This window comes from Oncorhynchus keta, unplaced genomic scaffold (assembly GCF_023373465.1).
Source record: "Oncorhynchus keta strain PuntledgeMale-10-30-2019 unplaced genomic scaffold, Oket_V2 Un_scaffold_515_pilon_pilon, whole genome shotgun sequence".
Classification (NCBI taxonomy): Eukaryota; Metazoa; Chordata; class Actinopteri; order Salmoniformes; family Salmonidae; genus Oncorhynchus; species Oncorhynchus keta.
Window position 1 is genome coordinate 2120412 of NW_026290954.1, and position 13660 is coordinate 2134071.

Below are 13660 nucleotides of genomic sequence, written 5' to 3' on the forward strand. Positions count from 1 at the left end.
CACCCCATACTACAACACAATCACCCACAGTTCACCCCATACTACAACACAATCACCCACAGTTCACCCCATACTACAACACAATCACCCACAGTTCACCCCATACTACAACACAATCACCCACAGTTCACCCCATACTACAACACAATCACCCCATACTACAACACAATCACCCACAGTTCACCCCATACTACAAACACAATCACCCACAGTTCACCCCATACTACAACACAATCACCCACAGTTCACCCCATACTACAACACAATCACCCACAGTTCACCCCATACTACAACACAATCACCCCATTACAACCAATCATACTACTACAACACAATCACCCACAGTTCACCCCATACTACAAACACAATCACCCACAGTTCCCCATACTACAACACAATCACCCACAGTTCACCCCATACTACAACACAATCACCCACAGTTCACCCCATACTACAACACAATCACCCACAGTTCACCCTATACTACAACACAATCACCCACAGTTCACCCCATACTACAACACAATCACCCACAGTTCACCCCATACTACAACACAATCACCCACAGTTCACCCCATACTACAACACAATCACCCCATACTACAACACAATCACCCACAGTTCACCCCATACTACAACACAATCACCCCATACTACAACACAATCCCATACTACAACACAATCACCCACAGTTCACCCCATACTACAAACACAATCACCCACAGTTCACCCCATACTACAACACAATCACCCACAGTTCACCCAGTGGAATACTACAACACAATCACCCACAGTTCACCCCATACTACAACACAATCACCCCATACTACAACACAATCACCCCATACTACAACACAATCACCCACAGTTCACCCCATACTACAAACACAATCACCCACAGTTCACCCCATACTACAAACACAATCACCCACAGTTCACCCCATACTACAACACAATCACCCACAGTTCACCCCATACTACAACACAATCACCCACAGTTCACCCCATACTACAACACAATCACCCACAGTTCACCCCATACTACAGCACAATCACCCACAGTTTATACTACAACACAATCACCCCATACTACAACACAATCACCCACAGTTCACCCCATACTACCAACACAATCACCCACAGTTCACCCCATACTACAACACAATCACCCACAGTTCACCCCATACTACAACACAATCACCCACAGTGCAGTCATACTACAACACAATCACCCACAGTTCATCTCCCATACTACAACACAATCACCCACTGTTCACCCCAGACTACAGCACAATCACCCACAGTTCACCCTATACTACAACACAATCACCCCATACTACAACACAATCACCCCATACTACAACACAATCACCCACAGTTCACCCCATACTACAACACAATCACCCACAGTTCACCCCATACTACAACACAATCACCCCAGTTCACCCCAGACTACAGCACAATCACTCCACAGTTCACCCCATACTACAACACAATCACCCACAGTTCACCCCATACTACAAACACAATGGCCACAGTTCACCCCATACTACAACACAATCACCCACAGTTCACCCCATACTACAACACAATCACCCCAGTTCACCCCATACTACAACACAATCACCCACAGTTCACCCCATGGCCTACAACACAATCACCCCATACTACAACACAATCACCCCAGTTCACCCCATACTACAACACAATCACCCACAGTTCACCCCATACTACAACACAATCACCCACAGTTCACCCCATACTACAACACAATCACCCCATACTACAGCACAATCACCCACAGTTCACCCCATACTACAACACAATCACAGTTCACCCCATGGCCACAATCACCCACAGTTCTATTGTCCACAATCCATACACAACACAATCACCCACAGTTCACCCCATACTACAACACAATCACCCCATACTACAACACAATCACCCCATACTACAACACAATCACCCACAGTTCACCCCATACTACAACACAATCACCCACAATTCACCCCATATTTTGTTCTATAGGACCCCATTTGCTGAACTCAATCTGGTTTTAACTCTGTCTTGAACCCCTAGGCATCATCGGCTACGCCCCGTATGTGACCAAGATCGTAGAGCAGTGGAACCTTCACGAGAACGATGACGACCAGCTGTTCTACACCAAAATATACCTGGACCCTCAACAGAGGGTGAGTGGTGGTCCCGTGTGGCTCTAGCAACGCTGGGGGTCGTATACTAACATGTCATCACTCACGGTACTGTAATTCACATGCTAAAACTCTGATATACCTGGAATTTTTCTATAGGGTAAATGCTCTGGAATGTGCTTCGGTATTTACATTATTGCGGATCCTACGGTTGTTGTGTTGCCTGGGTATTACCGCCACGCCAGAATGAGTCATGACCGCGGTAAAATTACACGTGACCGTGGAGTTTATGTTTGATCTCCTCTTATGCATTCTGGACATGTGTTGGTAGTACCCAACTCGCTAACGAGCATCAGGTCTCTAATGGCCTGGTACTCAAGAGCTCTATTGTCTCTCCATCAGGTTCTAATGGCCTGGTACCCAGGGCTCTATTGTCCCTCCATCAGGTTCTAATGGCCTGGTACCCAGGGCTCTATTGTCCCTCCATCAGGTCCTAATGGCCTGGTACCCAGGGCTCTATTGTCCCTCCATCAGGTTCTAATGGCCTGGTACTCAAGAGCTCTATTGTCCCTCCATCAGGTTCTAATGGCCTGGTACCCAGGGCTCTATTGTCCCTCCATCAGGTCCTAATGGCCTGGTACAGGGCTTATTGTCCCTCCATCAGGTCCTAATGTCCTGGTACTCAGGGCTCTATTGTCCCCCATCAGGTTATGTCCTGGTACCCAGGGATTGTCCCTCCATCAGGCTCATGGCCATACCCAGGTTATTGTCCCTCCATCAGGAACAATGGCCTGGTAGCCCAGGGATTGTCCCTCCATCAGGTTAATGGCCTGGAACAGGGCTCTATTGTCCCTCCATCAGGTTCTAATGGCCATACCCAGGGCTCTATTGTCCCTCCATCAGGAACTAATGGCCTGGTACCCAGGGCTCTATTGTCCCTCCATCAGGTTAATGGCCTGGTAACAAGGCTCTATTGTCCCTCCATCAGTTCTAATGGCCTGGTACCCAGGGCTCTATTGTCCCTGCATCAGGTCCTCATGGCCTGGTACCCAGGGCTCTATTGTCTCTCCATCAGGAACAATGGCCTGGAGAGGGCTCCATTGTCCCTCCATCAGGAGTTATGGCTGCAGGCTCCATTGTCCCTCCATCAGGTCATAATGGCCTGGTACATACAGGGTCCATTGTCCCTCCATCAGGAACTAATGGCCTGGTACCCAGAGCTCCATTGTCCCTCCATCAGGTTAGCTGGCTGGAACAGGGATGGATCAGGTCTCTAATGGCCTGGACATACAAGAGTTATTGTCCCTCCATCAGGAACAATGGATGGAGGGCTCATTGGACCTCCATCAGGTCTAATGGCCTGCAGGAACATCAGGATGGAGGCCCAGGGCATACTATTGTCCCTCCATCAGTTATGGCCTGCAGGAACAGGTGGATGGCCAGGTACAGAGTTAGCTGCAGGAATCAGGCTCTATTGTCCCTCCATCAGGTCACAAGGCCTGGTAGAGGGCTCATTGTCCCTCCATCAGAGTTATGGCCTGGCAGGATTGTCCCTCCATCAGGATGGAGAGCCCAGGGCATGTCCCTCCATCAGTTAGCTGCCAGGAACAAGGATTGTCCCTCCATCAGGGCATACAATGGCCAGGAACAGGATGGATTGTCCCAGGGCATACAGAGTTTAGCTGCAGGAACAAGGATGGAGGCTAATGGCCACCCAGGGTTATTGCAGGAACAGGTCACTAATGGAGAGCCCAGGGCTCTATTGTCCCTCCAGGAACAATGGATGGAGCTCTATTGTCCCTCCATCAGGACATACAGGTTATTGTCCCTCCATCAGGTCCAATGGCCTGGTAACAAGGAGATTGTCCCTCCATCAGGTTCTAATGGCCTGGTACCCAGGGCTCATTGTCCCTCCTCAGGAACAATGGATGGAGAGCCAGGCTCTATTGTCCCTCCATCAGGTCCATGGCCTGGTTAGCTATTGTCCCTGCAGGAACAAGGATGGAGACCCAGGGCTACATTGTCCCTCCATCAGGTCACTAATGGCCTGGTACCCAGGGCTCTCATTGTCCCTCCTCCATCAGGTTCTAATGGCCTGGTACCCAGGGCTCTATTGTCCCTCCTCAGGTTCAAGGATGGTAGCCCAGGACATATTGTCCCTCCATCAGGAACAATGGATGGATTGTCCCTCCATCAGGTTCATGGCCTGGTACCCAGGGCTTATTGCTGCAGGAACAAGGATGGTAGCCCAGGGCATACATTGTCCCTCCATCAGGAACAATGGATGGAGAGCCCAGGGCATACTAGAGTCCCTCCATCAGGAACAATGGCCTGGTACTCCCAGAGCATACAGAGTTGTCCCTGCAGGAACAATGGCCTGGTAGCCCAGGACATACAGAGTTCCTCAGGAACAAGGATGGAGAGCCCAGGACATACAGAGTTAGCTCAGGAACAAGGCCTGGAGAGCCCAGGGCATCCATTGTTAGCTCAGGAACTAATGGCCTGGTACCCAGGGCTCCATCCATCAGGTCCTAATGGCCTGGTACCCAGGGCTATTGTCCCTCCATCAGGAACTAATGGTCTGGTATGGATCCAGAGTCCCTCCATCAGGTCATACAGAGTTAGCTGCCCTCCATCAGGATCTAATGGAGTACTCAAGGCTCTAGTCCCTCCATCAGGTCCATGGCCTGGTACCCAGGGCTCTATTGTTCCTCAGGAACAAGGATGGTAGCTCAGGGCATACTAGTTGTCCCTCCATGCTAATGGCCTGGAACAAGGATGGATTGTCCCTCCATCAGGTCCTAAGGACATCCACAGAGTTAGCTGCAGGAACAGGATGGAGTCCCTCCATCAGGCTAATGGCCTGGTACATACAGAGTTAGCTCATTGTCCCTCCACAGGATGGAGAGCCAGGACATACCCAGAGTTAGCTGCAGGAACAAGGCTCTATTGTTCCTCCAACCACTTTGAGAGCTAAAATCACACCAACCAGGATCGATTTGAAGAAAGAGGTTTAACAACAGAGTTGCTGCAGGAACGTGGTTGTTTTTATGTTATTTTGGAGAGCCCAGGACAACAGAGTTAGCTGCAGGAACAAGGTGCCCAGGACATACAGAGTTAGCTGCAGGAACAAGGAACACCCAGGACATACAGAGTTAGCTGCAGGAACAAGGATGGAGAGCCCATATCAGAGTTACCTTTAGCAGAATATCTCCCCACAAGGATGGAGAGCTCAGGGCATACTTTATTAGCTGCAGGAACAGGGGATGGAGAGTTTAGGAAATATGTTTCAGAAAACATGTTAGCTGCAAGGAACATAGGATGGGAGCCCAGGAATAAGCAGTTAGCTGAAGGAACAAGGATGGAGAGCCCAGGGCATACAGAGTTAGCTGCAGGAACAGGGATGGAGAGCCCATGGCATACAGAGTTAGCTGCAGGAACAAGGATGGAGAGCCCAGGGCATACAGAGTTAGCTGCAGGAACAAGGATGGAGAGCCCAGGGCATACAGAGTTAGCTGCAGGAACAAGGATGGAGAGCCCAGGGCATACAGAGTTAGCTGCAGGAACAAGGATGGAGAGCCCAGGGCATACAGAGTTAGCTGCAGGAACAAGGATGGAGAGCTCAGGGCATACAGAGTTAGCTGCAGGAACAGGGATGGAGAGCCCAGGGCATACAGAGTTAGCTGCAGGAACAAGGATGGAGAGCCCAGGGCATACAGAGTTAGCTGCAGGAACAAGGATTGAGAGCCCATGGCATACAGAGTTTGCTGCAGGAACAAGTTTGGAGAGCTCAGGGCATACAGAGTTTGGGCAGAAAATCACCTGTCTGGCAGTGAGAGCCCCTCACACAGTTGGGATGCCACCCCCGTGCTTCACAGTTGGGATGGTGTTCTTCGGCTTGCAAGCGCCCCCCTTTTTCCTCCAAACATAACGATGGTCATTATGGCCAAATAGTTACATTTTTGTTTCATCAGACCAGAGGACATTTCTACAAAAATAATTATCTTTGTCCCAATGTCAGTTCAGAACAAATTCATATTTTCAATGACGGCCTACCAAAAGGCAAAAGTCCTCCTGCGGGGACGGGGGCTCGGATTAAAAATAAAATAAACATTTTGGACAAAAGACACATCATGACAAGAGAGACAACACAACACTACATAAAGAGAGACCTAAGACAACAACATAGCACGGCAGCAACACATGACAACACAGCATGGTAGCAACACAACATGACAACAACATGGCAGCAGTCCAACATGGTAGCAACACAACATGGTAACAACAGAAACATGTTACAAACATTACTGGGCACAGACAACAGCACAAAGGCTACGAAGCTAGAGACAACAATACATCACGTGTGTCCATGATTGAGAATTTGAATGAATAGAGGGCGATAAAACTGGCCAGTTAGAGTGTTTGTTGCAGCTCGTTCTAGGCGCTAGCTGCAGCGAACTGAAAAGAGGAGCGACCCCCTCTGCTGTAAACGGGACATACTGAAATATCGGAACTGATGTTGAATTCACAGACGCCAACGCATCAGGCTGTCATTTCATAAAGTAGATGAATCAACTGTTGACTCGTTTAACCTCTTACCTCCACCCGACACGCAGGCGTCCCATCTAGACATCTGGAAATGCAAATGCACTACGCTAAATGCTAATAGCACTCGTTAAAACTCAAACGTTCATTAAAATACACATGCAGGGTACTGAATTAAAGCTACACTCGTTGTGAATCCAGCCAACAAGTCAGATTTTTTAAATGCTTTTCGGCGAAAGCATGAGAACCTATTATCTGATAGCATGCAACACCCCTAAAGACCCGCAGGGGACGTAAACAAAATAATTAGCATAGTCGGCGCTACACAAAATGCAGAAATAAAATATAAAACATTCATTACCTTTGACCATCTTCTTTGTTGGCACTCCTAGATGTCCCATAAACATCACTATTGGGTCTTTTTTTCGATTAAACCGGTCCATATATAGCCTAGATATCGATCTATGAAGACTGTGTGATCAAGGAAAAAAACAGCGTTTTATAACGCAACGTAATTTTTAAAAATTAAAGTTGACGATAAACTTTCACAAAACACTTTGAAATACTTTTGTAATGCAACTTTAGGTATTAGTAAACGTTAATAATCGATCAAATTGATCACGAGGCGATGTATATTCTATAGCTGTACGTCTTGAAATAATGTCCGGGTAAATCTCAACCAAAATATCCGGTCGGAGACCGGAAGAAATGGGCTGTCTCTTGTCCGTTTGACCAAGAAACAAATCCTAGGCAAATGACAAGACTGTTGACATCGTGTGGAAGCTGTAGGTATTGCAACCTCGGCTCCAGGTAATGTGGTTTCTATTCAACAATACATTCAAGTGGCGCATTGATATATTTTGCAGTTTTCAGTGATTTTCCTGCGCTTTTCGATGAAACACATGTTCTGTTATAGTCACAGCCGTGATTTAACCAGTTTTAGAAACGTCTGAGTGTTTTCTATCCACACATACTAATCATATGCATATACTATATTCCTGACATGAGTAGCAGGGCGCTGAAATGTTGCGCGATTTTTAACAGAATGTTCGAAAAAGTAGGGGGTAGGATCAACAGGTTCAACTCGCTTGTGTCCTATTTGGCCCGCGGGTCTTGTGTTTGACACGTGTGCACTAGCCTATTGTCCACGTTACGACTGACTTGTGATCATCACCCCTAGTCCGATTGTATTGACATTTCCAGCCTTAACTACAGTCGTCCATTTTCATAAAAAAAATATGGAGTAATTGTAACTGAAACAGTTCATCACAAATGTGTTGAGCCAGCAAACAAGTTATGATTTACAACCTGATAGGAATATGTTTTAGGGACTGCCAAGAAATGTATTGGTGAATTATATGAATCATGAACGGCTATGCCTTAGTGTACATCATGGAATATTCAGTCACACGGAACCAATTTCTAAAACCTGTTTATAAAGTTGGTTTTGAAGCATGAACTGGGAAGTTGATATGTTGGACTGATATTGAGGAATGTGCTCAGTGTAGACATACCTGGACCCTTTCCAGAGGGTAAGTGCTGTAAGTACTGTGTTACAGAGGGTTAGACTCCCAGTTATCATGGTGTCATGATGAACCAGGGTTGTTATCCCACCGTATGTCCTCATAGAAATGACTGAAAACACATCGCACCCCAGAAGACAAACCGACTAAAATAACCAGACGATTTCACTTGTCATTTTTTATTTAAATGTTCTGTATGTTGTTGTTTTTTTCCAGGAGAGTTTGAACATGACTTTGGACCACAAGTCTCAGATTTTCCAGAACTTAAATGGAGCTATCGGTGAGTTGCCACAGCCCTTATTAGGGCAGAGTGGGGTATGGGGTACGTTTAGAATGGGGTATGGGGTACGTTTAGAATGGGGTACGGGGTACGTTTAGAATGGGGAACGGGGTACGTTTAGAATGGGGTATGGAGTACGTTTCGAATGGGGTACGGGGTACGTTTAGAATGGGGTATGGGGTACGTTTAGAATGGGGTATGGGGTATGGGGTACGTTTAGAATGGGGTATGGGGTACGTTTAGAATGGGGTATGGGGTACATTTAGAATGGGGTATGGGGTACATTTAGAATGGGGTATGGGGTACGTATATAATGGGGTATGGGGTATGGGGTACGTTTAGAATGGGGTATGGGGTACGTTTAGAATGGGGTATGGGGTACATTTAGAATGGGGTATGGGGTACATTTAGAATGGGGTATGGGGTACGTATATAATGGGGTATGGGGTATGGGGTACGTTTAGAATGGGGTATGGGGTACGTTTAAAATGGGGTATGGGGTACGTTTAGAATGGGGTATGGGGTACGTTTAGAATAGGGACAGGGTAAGTTGAGCCATCATTGGGTAAATTTAATTCATGGAATGGTGGTGTGGTATATTGTACATCTGAAATGTATTCCTACATTCAGTTGTAGATCTCTCTGTTCAATATCATGTAACCTTCCATTTCTTGACCAGTTGTCTGGGACAGGGATGTTATTTTGATGTGCCAATTCGTAGGCAAGTTATCTGCATTTGACGTTACTAAGCTCATGAAACTGGTCTGCGAGATTTTTGATATGTTTAACAAGCTCAGACTCCATGTCATCAGATCTTGTGTTCCTCTGCTACTCTGTCACAGCCTCTCTTCACAAAGCTCCTTGTTTGCTAATGTACTTCTTCCCTTCTCTCACTTCCTTGCTGCTGTTCTAATGGACTTCTTCCCTTCTCTCACTTCCTTGGCTGCTCTCAGGAATCTCAAGGGGGGCCAGACACCAGCTTGTTTTACCTTTGTTTACGCAGGACATGATGATGTCTGCCCCAAGGCCATTGGCTCAACTTACGATGATGTCTGCTCTGTACCAATAAAAATGCTCCATCTTGAGTTCATAGACATGACACACTGAAAAATACTATGCATATCACATCATGCATAAAACTGACAGAATGTAATCATCATTTGTATGGGGTATGTTGGCCATTGGCTCAACTTACCCCATGGCCATGGACTCAACTTACCCCATGTCCATTGGCTCAACTTACCCCATGGCCATGGACTCAACTTACCCCATGGCCATGGACTCAACTTACCCCATGGCCATGGACTCAACTTACCCCATGGCCATGGACTCAACTTACCCCATGGCCATGGACTCAACTTACCCCATGGCCATTGGCTCATGGCCATTGACTACCCCATGGCCATGGACTCAACTTACCCCATGGCCATGGACTCAACTTACCCCATGGCCATGGACTCAACTTACCCCATGGCCATGGACTCAACTTACCCCATGGCCATGGACTCAACTTACCCCATGGCCATTGACTCAACTTACCCCATGGCCATGGACTCAACTTACCCCATGGCCATGGACTCAACTTACCCCATGGCCATTGACTCAACTTACCCCATGGCCATGGACTCAACTTACCCCATGGCCATTGACTTAACTTACCCCATGGCCATTGACTCAACTTACCCCATGGCCATTGGCTCAACTTCCACCATTTTATTTGTCACATCCACATGGTTAGCAGATGTTAGTAATGGCTGTTGAACAGTCTGATGGCCTTGAGATAGAATCAGTGTTTCAGCATATTAGCCCACACAGCTACAAGGATGACCAGTCATGGTTTACAGCCTCCTAGTTATAGAGACCCTAACTGATTTACAAAACATTTGACTTTGGTAACAGAAAACAAGCACGATAAAACCTTTTACACAGTAAAGTGCATTCAGAAAGTATTCAGGTGCCTTTTTCCACATTTTGTTACATTAAAGCCTTATTCTAAAATGTATTAAATGTGTATGTATTTCTGATCAATCTACACACTATATATCTACACCCCATAATGACAAAAGTGAAAAACAGTTTATTATCTTGTTTATTTTTTTAGCAAATGTAATACCAGTAAATAAAATGCCTTATTTACATAAGTATTCAGACCCTTTTGCTATGAGACTTGAAATTGAGCTCAGGTGCCTCCTGTTTCCATTGATCATCCTTGAGATGTTTCTATAACTTGATTGGAGTCCAGCTGTGGTAAATTCAACTGATTGGACATTATACATACGGCAGGGTAGCCTAGTGGTTAGAGCGTTGGACTAGTAACCGGAAGGTTGTGAGTTCAAACCCCGAGCTGACAAGGTACAAATCTGTCGTTCTGCCCCTGAACAGACAGTTAACCCACTGTTCCCAGGCCGTCATTGAAAATAAGAATATGTTCTTAACTGACTTCCCTGGTTAAATAAAGGTAAAATAAAATAATTAAAAATTAAATTTGTAAAGGAACACACCTGTCTATATAAGATCCCACAGTTGACAGTGCACGTCAGAGCAAAAACCAAATCATGAAGTTGAAGGAATTGTCTGTAGAGCTCCGACACAGGATTGTGTCGAGGCACAGATCTGGGTAAGGGTACCAAAACATTTCTGCAGCATTGAAGGTCCCCAAGAACACAGTGGCCTCCATCATTCTTAAATGGAAGAAGTTTGGAACCACCAAGACTCTTCCTAGAGCTGGCTGCCCTGCGAATGTCACTCTGACAGAGATACAGAGTTTCTCTGTGGAGATTGGAGAACCTTCCAGAAGGACAACCTTCTCTGCAGCACTCCACCAATCAGGCCTTTATGGTAGAGTGGCCAGATGGAAGCCACTCCTCAGTAAAAGGCACATGACAGCCCACTTGGAGTTTGCCAAAAGGCCCCTAATGGACTCTCAGACCATGAGAAACAATAATCTCTGGTCTGATGAAAACAATATTTAACTCTTTGTCCCGAATGCCAAGCATCACATATCTGGAGGGAACCTGGCACCATCCCTACTGTGAAGCATGGTGGTGGCAGAATCATGCTGTGGTGATGTTTTTCAGCAGCAGGGACTTGGAGACTAATCAGAATTGAGTGAAAGATGAACAGATTGAAGAATGGAGAGATCCTAAAACCAAAACCTACTTTCAAGTGCTAAGGACCTCAGCCTGGGGCAAAGTTTCACCTTCCAACAGGACAACGACCCTAAGCACACAGCCCAAAAAATGTAGGAGTGGCTTCGGGACAAGTCTCTCAATGGTCTTGAGTGGGGCAGCCAGAGCCCGGACATGAACCTGATCGAAATCTCTGGAGAGACCTAAAAATAGCTGTTCAGCGACGCTGCCCATCCAACCTGACAGAGCTTGAGAAGATCTGCAATAGAAGAATGGGAGAAACTCCCCAGATGTACCCAGCTTGTAGTGTCATATCCAAGAAGACTCGAGGCTGTAATCGCTGCCGAAGGTGTATTTAAAAGAAATGTTATACAATTGCAAAAAAAATGTATAAAAAACGTTTTTTTGCTTTGTCATTTTGGGGTATTGTGATGTCATTTTGTGGTATTGTGATGTCATTGTGTGGTATTGTGATGTCATTTTGGGGTATTGTGATGTCATTGTGTGGTATTGTGATGTCACTGTGTGGTATTGTGATGTCATTGTGTGGTATTGTGATGTCATTTTGGGGTATTGTGTGTAGATTGATGAGGGAAAAAAGCAATTTAATCCATTTTAGAATAAGTGGGTAACAACAGAGTGTGTATCAAGGCAAGGGGTCTGAATACTTTCCGAATGCACTCGTTTGGCTTGGTGAAAATCTGTTTTTTGGACGTAACTCGCTTACCACTTTTTCCATGTGGTTTTCTCCTTCACAGACTTCGTGAAATGATGACCTCTTCCTAGATATTTCGTCAAATTATACATCTTGTGTGTGGTTTCCTAGAAACAATTGGTGGCTGAACTACCACTTAGGCTCATTTTACCCCTCTATCCCCTGCTGTAAACTGTATCCAGGAGTTTCTGTCTTTGAAACTCTCAGCTTTCTGGAGTCTCGGTTTCCTATCTCCAGCTGATGAAAATAAGACTCAGGAAAAGTATTTATAGATTTTGGAATTGTACCAATCTGTAAAAACAACTTTAGCATTTTTACAACCTTATTTCACAGAGATTACATTTATTAGACAGTTACTGAGTTCTGTTTTTTTGCCAGTGACTGTGTATTGAGCCAAAGAGCCAGACCGAGTCCAGACCGAGTCTTGTGACAGCCAGATAAATAAAGGGTTGAGATTATGTTTAGATACTGTAAGGCCCCAGTAGCGTAATATCAACCCTGTTCTCCTGTCTCTCCCTAAAGACGAAGTTCTTCTGAAGTTTGGAACGGAGAGAGTACGAGTCAGAAACACCGTGTACGACACACTGCCAGTGGTCGTCCATGGAAACGCCAACACCAAAGTGAGTAAGACATTATTCATGTTTGAACACGCTGGGAAAATCCACTGTTCAGGTGTCTGGGACCAGATACACGACCCCTGTTCAAAAACATGTAGAATCACTGTTTCAGCCTTGTTGAATTATGGCAGTGTTTCACATTGCTTTATTGTAGTTGGAGTGATAAGATGCAACCCCCCACCCCACCCCCTCCCACCCCCCCTGGTGGTCAGGCCAACTTTCTGATGTTCCTGTCCAAATAGCTGTGCTGAAACATCTCTACAGTTGGGGATTCTACGTTGGAGGAATAGTTGGGATTCTTTAGAATCTGTGTGGGGCTTTACTGTAATCCAGCCAACATTTGGTGTCACTCCCTCCTCATCTCTACCTCACTCCCTTCTCTCTCTTACCTCCCTCCCTCCCTCCCTCCTCATCTCTACCTCACTCCCTCCCTTCTCTCTCTACCTCCCTCCCTCCTCATCTCTACCTCACTCCCTCCCTTCTCTCTCTACCTCCCTCCTCATCTCTACCTCACTCCCTCCCTCCCTTCTCTCTCTACCTCCCTCCCTCCCTCCTCATCTCTACCTCAACTCCCTCCCTTCTCTCTCTACCTCCCTCCCTCCCTCCTCATCTCTACCTCACTCCCTCCCTTCTCTCTCTACCTCCCTCCCTCCCTCCCTCCTCATCTCTACCTCCTCCCTCCTTCTATCTCTACCTCCT

General features: G+C 46.3%; 1 protein-coding gene across 2 annotated transcripts in view; it reads left to right on the plus strand.

Moving 5' to 3' along the window:
* Positions 1-13660, plus strand: part of LOC127928967 (procollagen-lysine,2-oxoglutarate 5-dioxygenase 2-like) — a 188199-nt gene that overhangs the window by 102973 nt on the left and 71566 nt on the right. For both annotated transcript variants that reach the window (XM_052516607.1, XM_052516608.1), the window contains exons 5-7: positions 2083-2195; positions 8438-8501; positions 12867-12964. In XM_052516607.1, coding sequence (XP_052372567.1) covers positions 2083-2195; positions 8438-8501; positions 12867-12964 — 275 coding nt within the window. The remainder of the gene's footprint in view (positions 1-2082; positions 2196-8437; positions 8502-12866; positions 12965-13660) is intronic.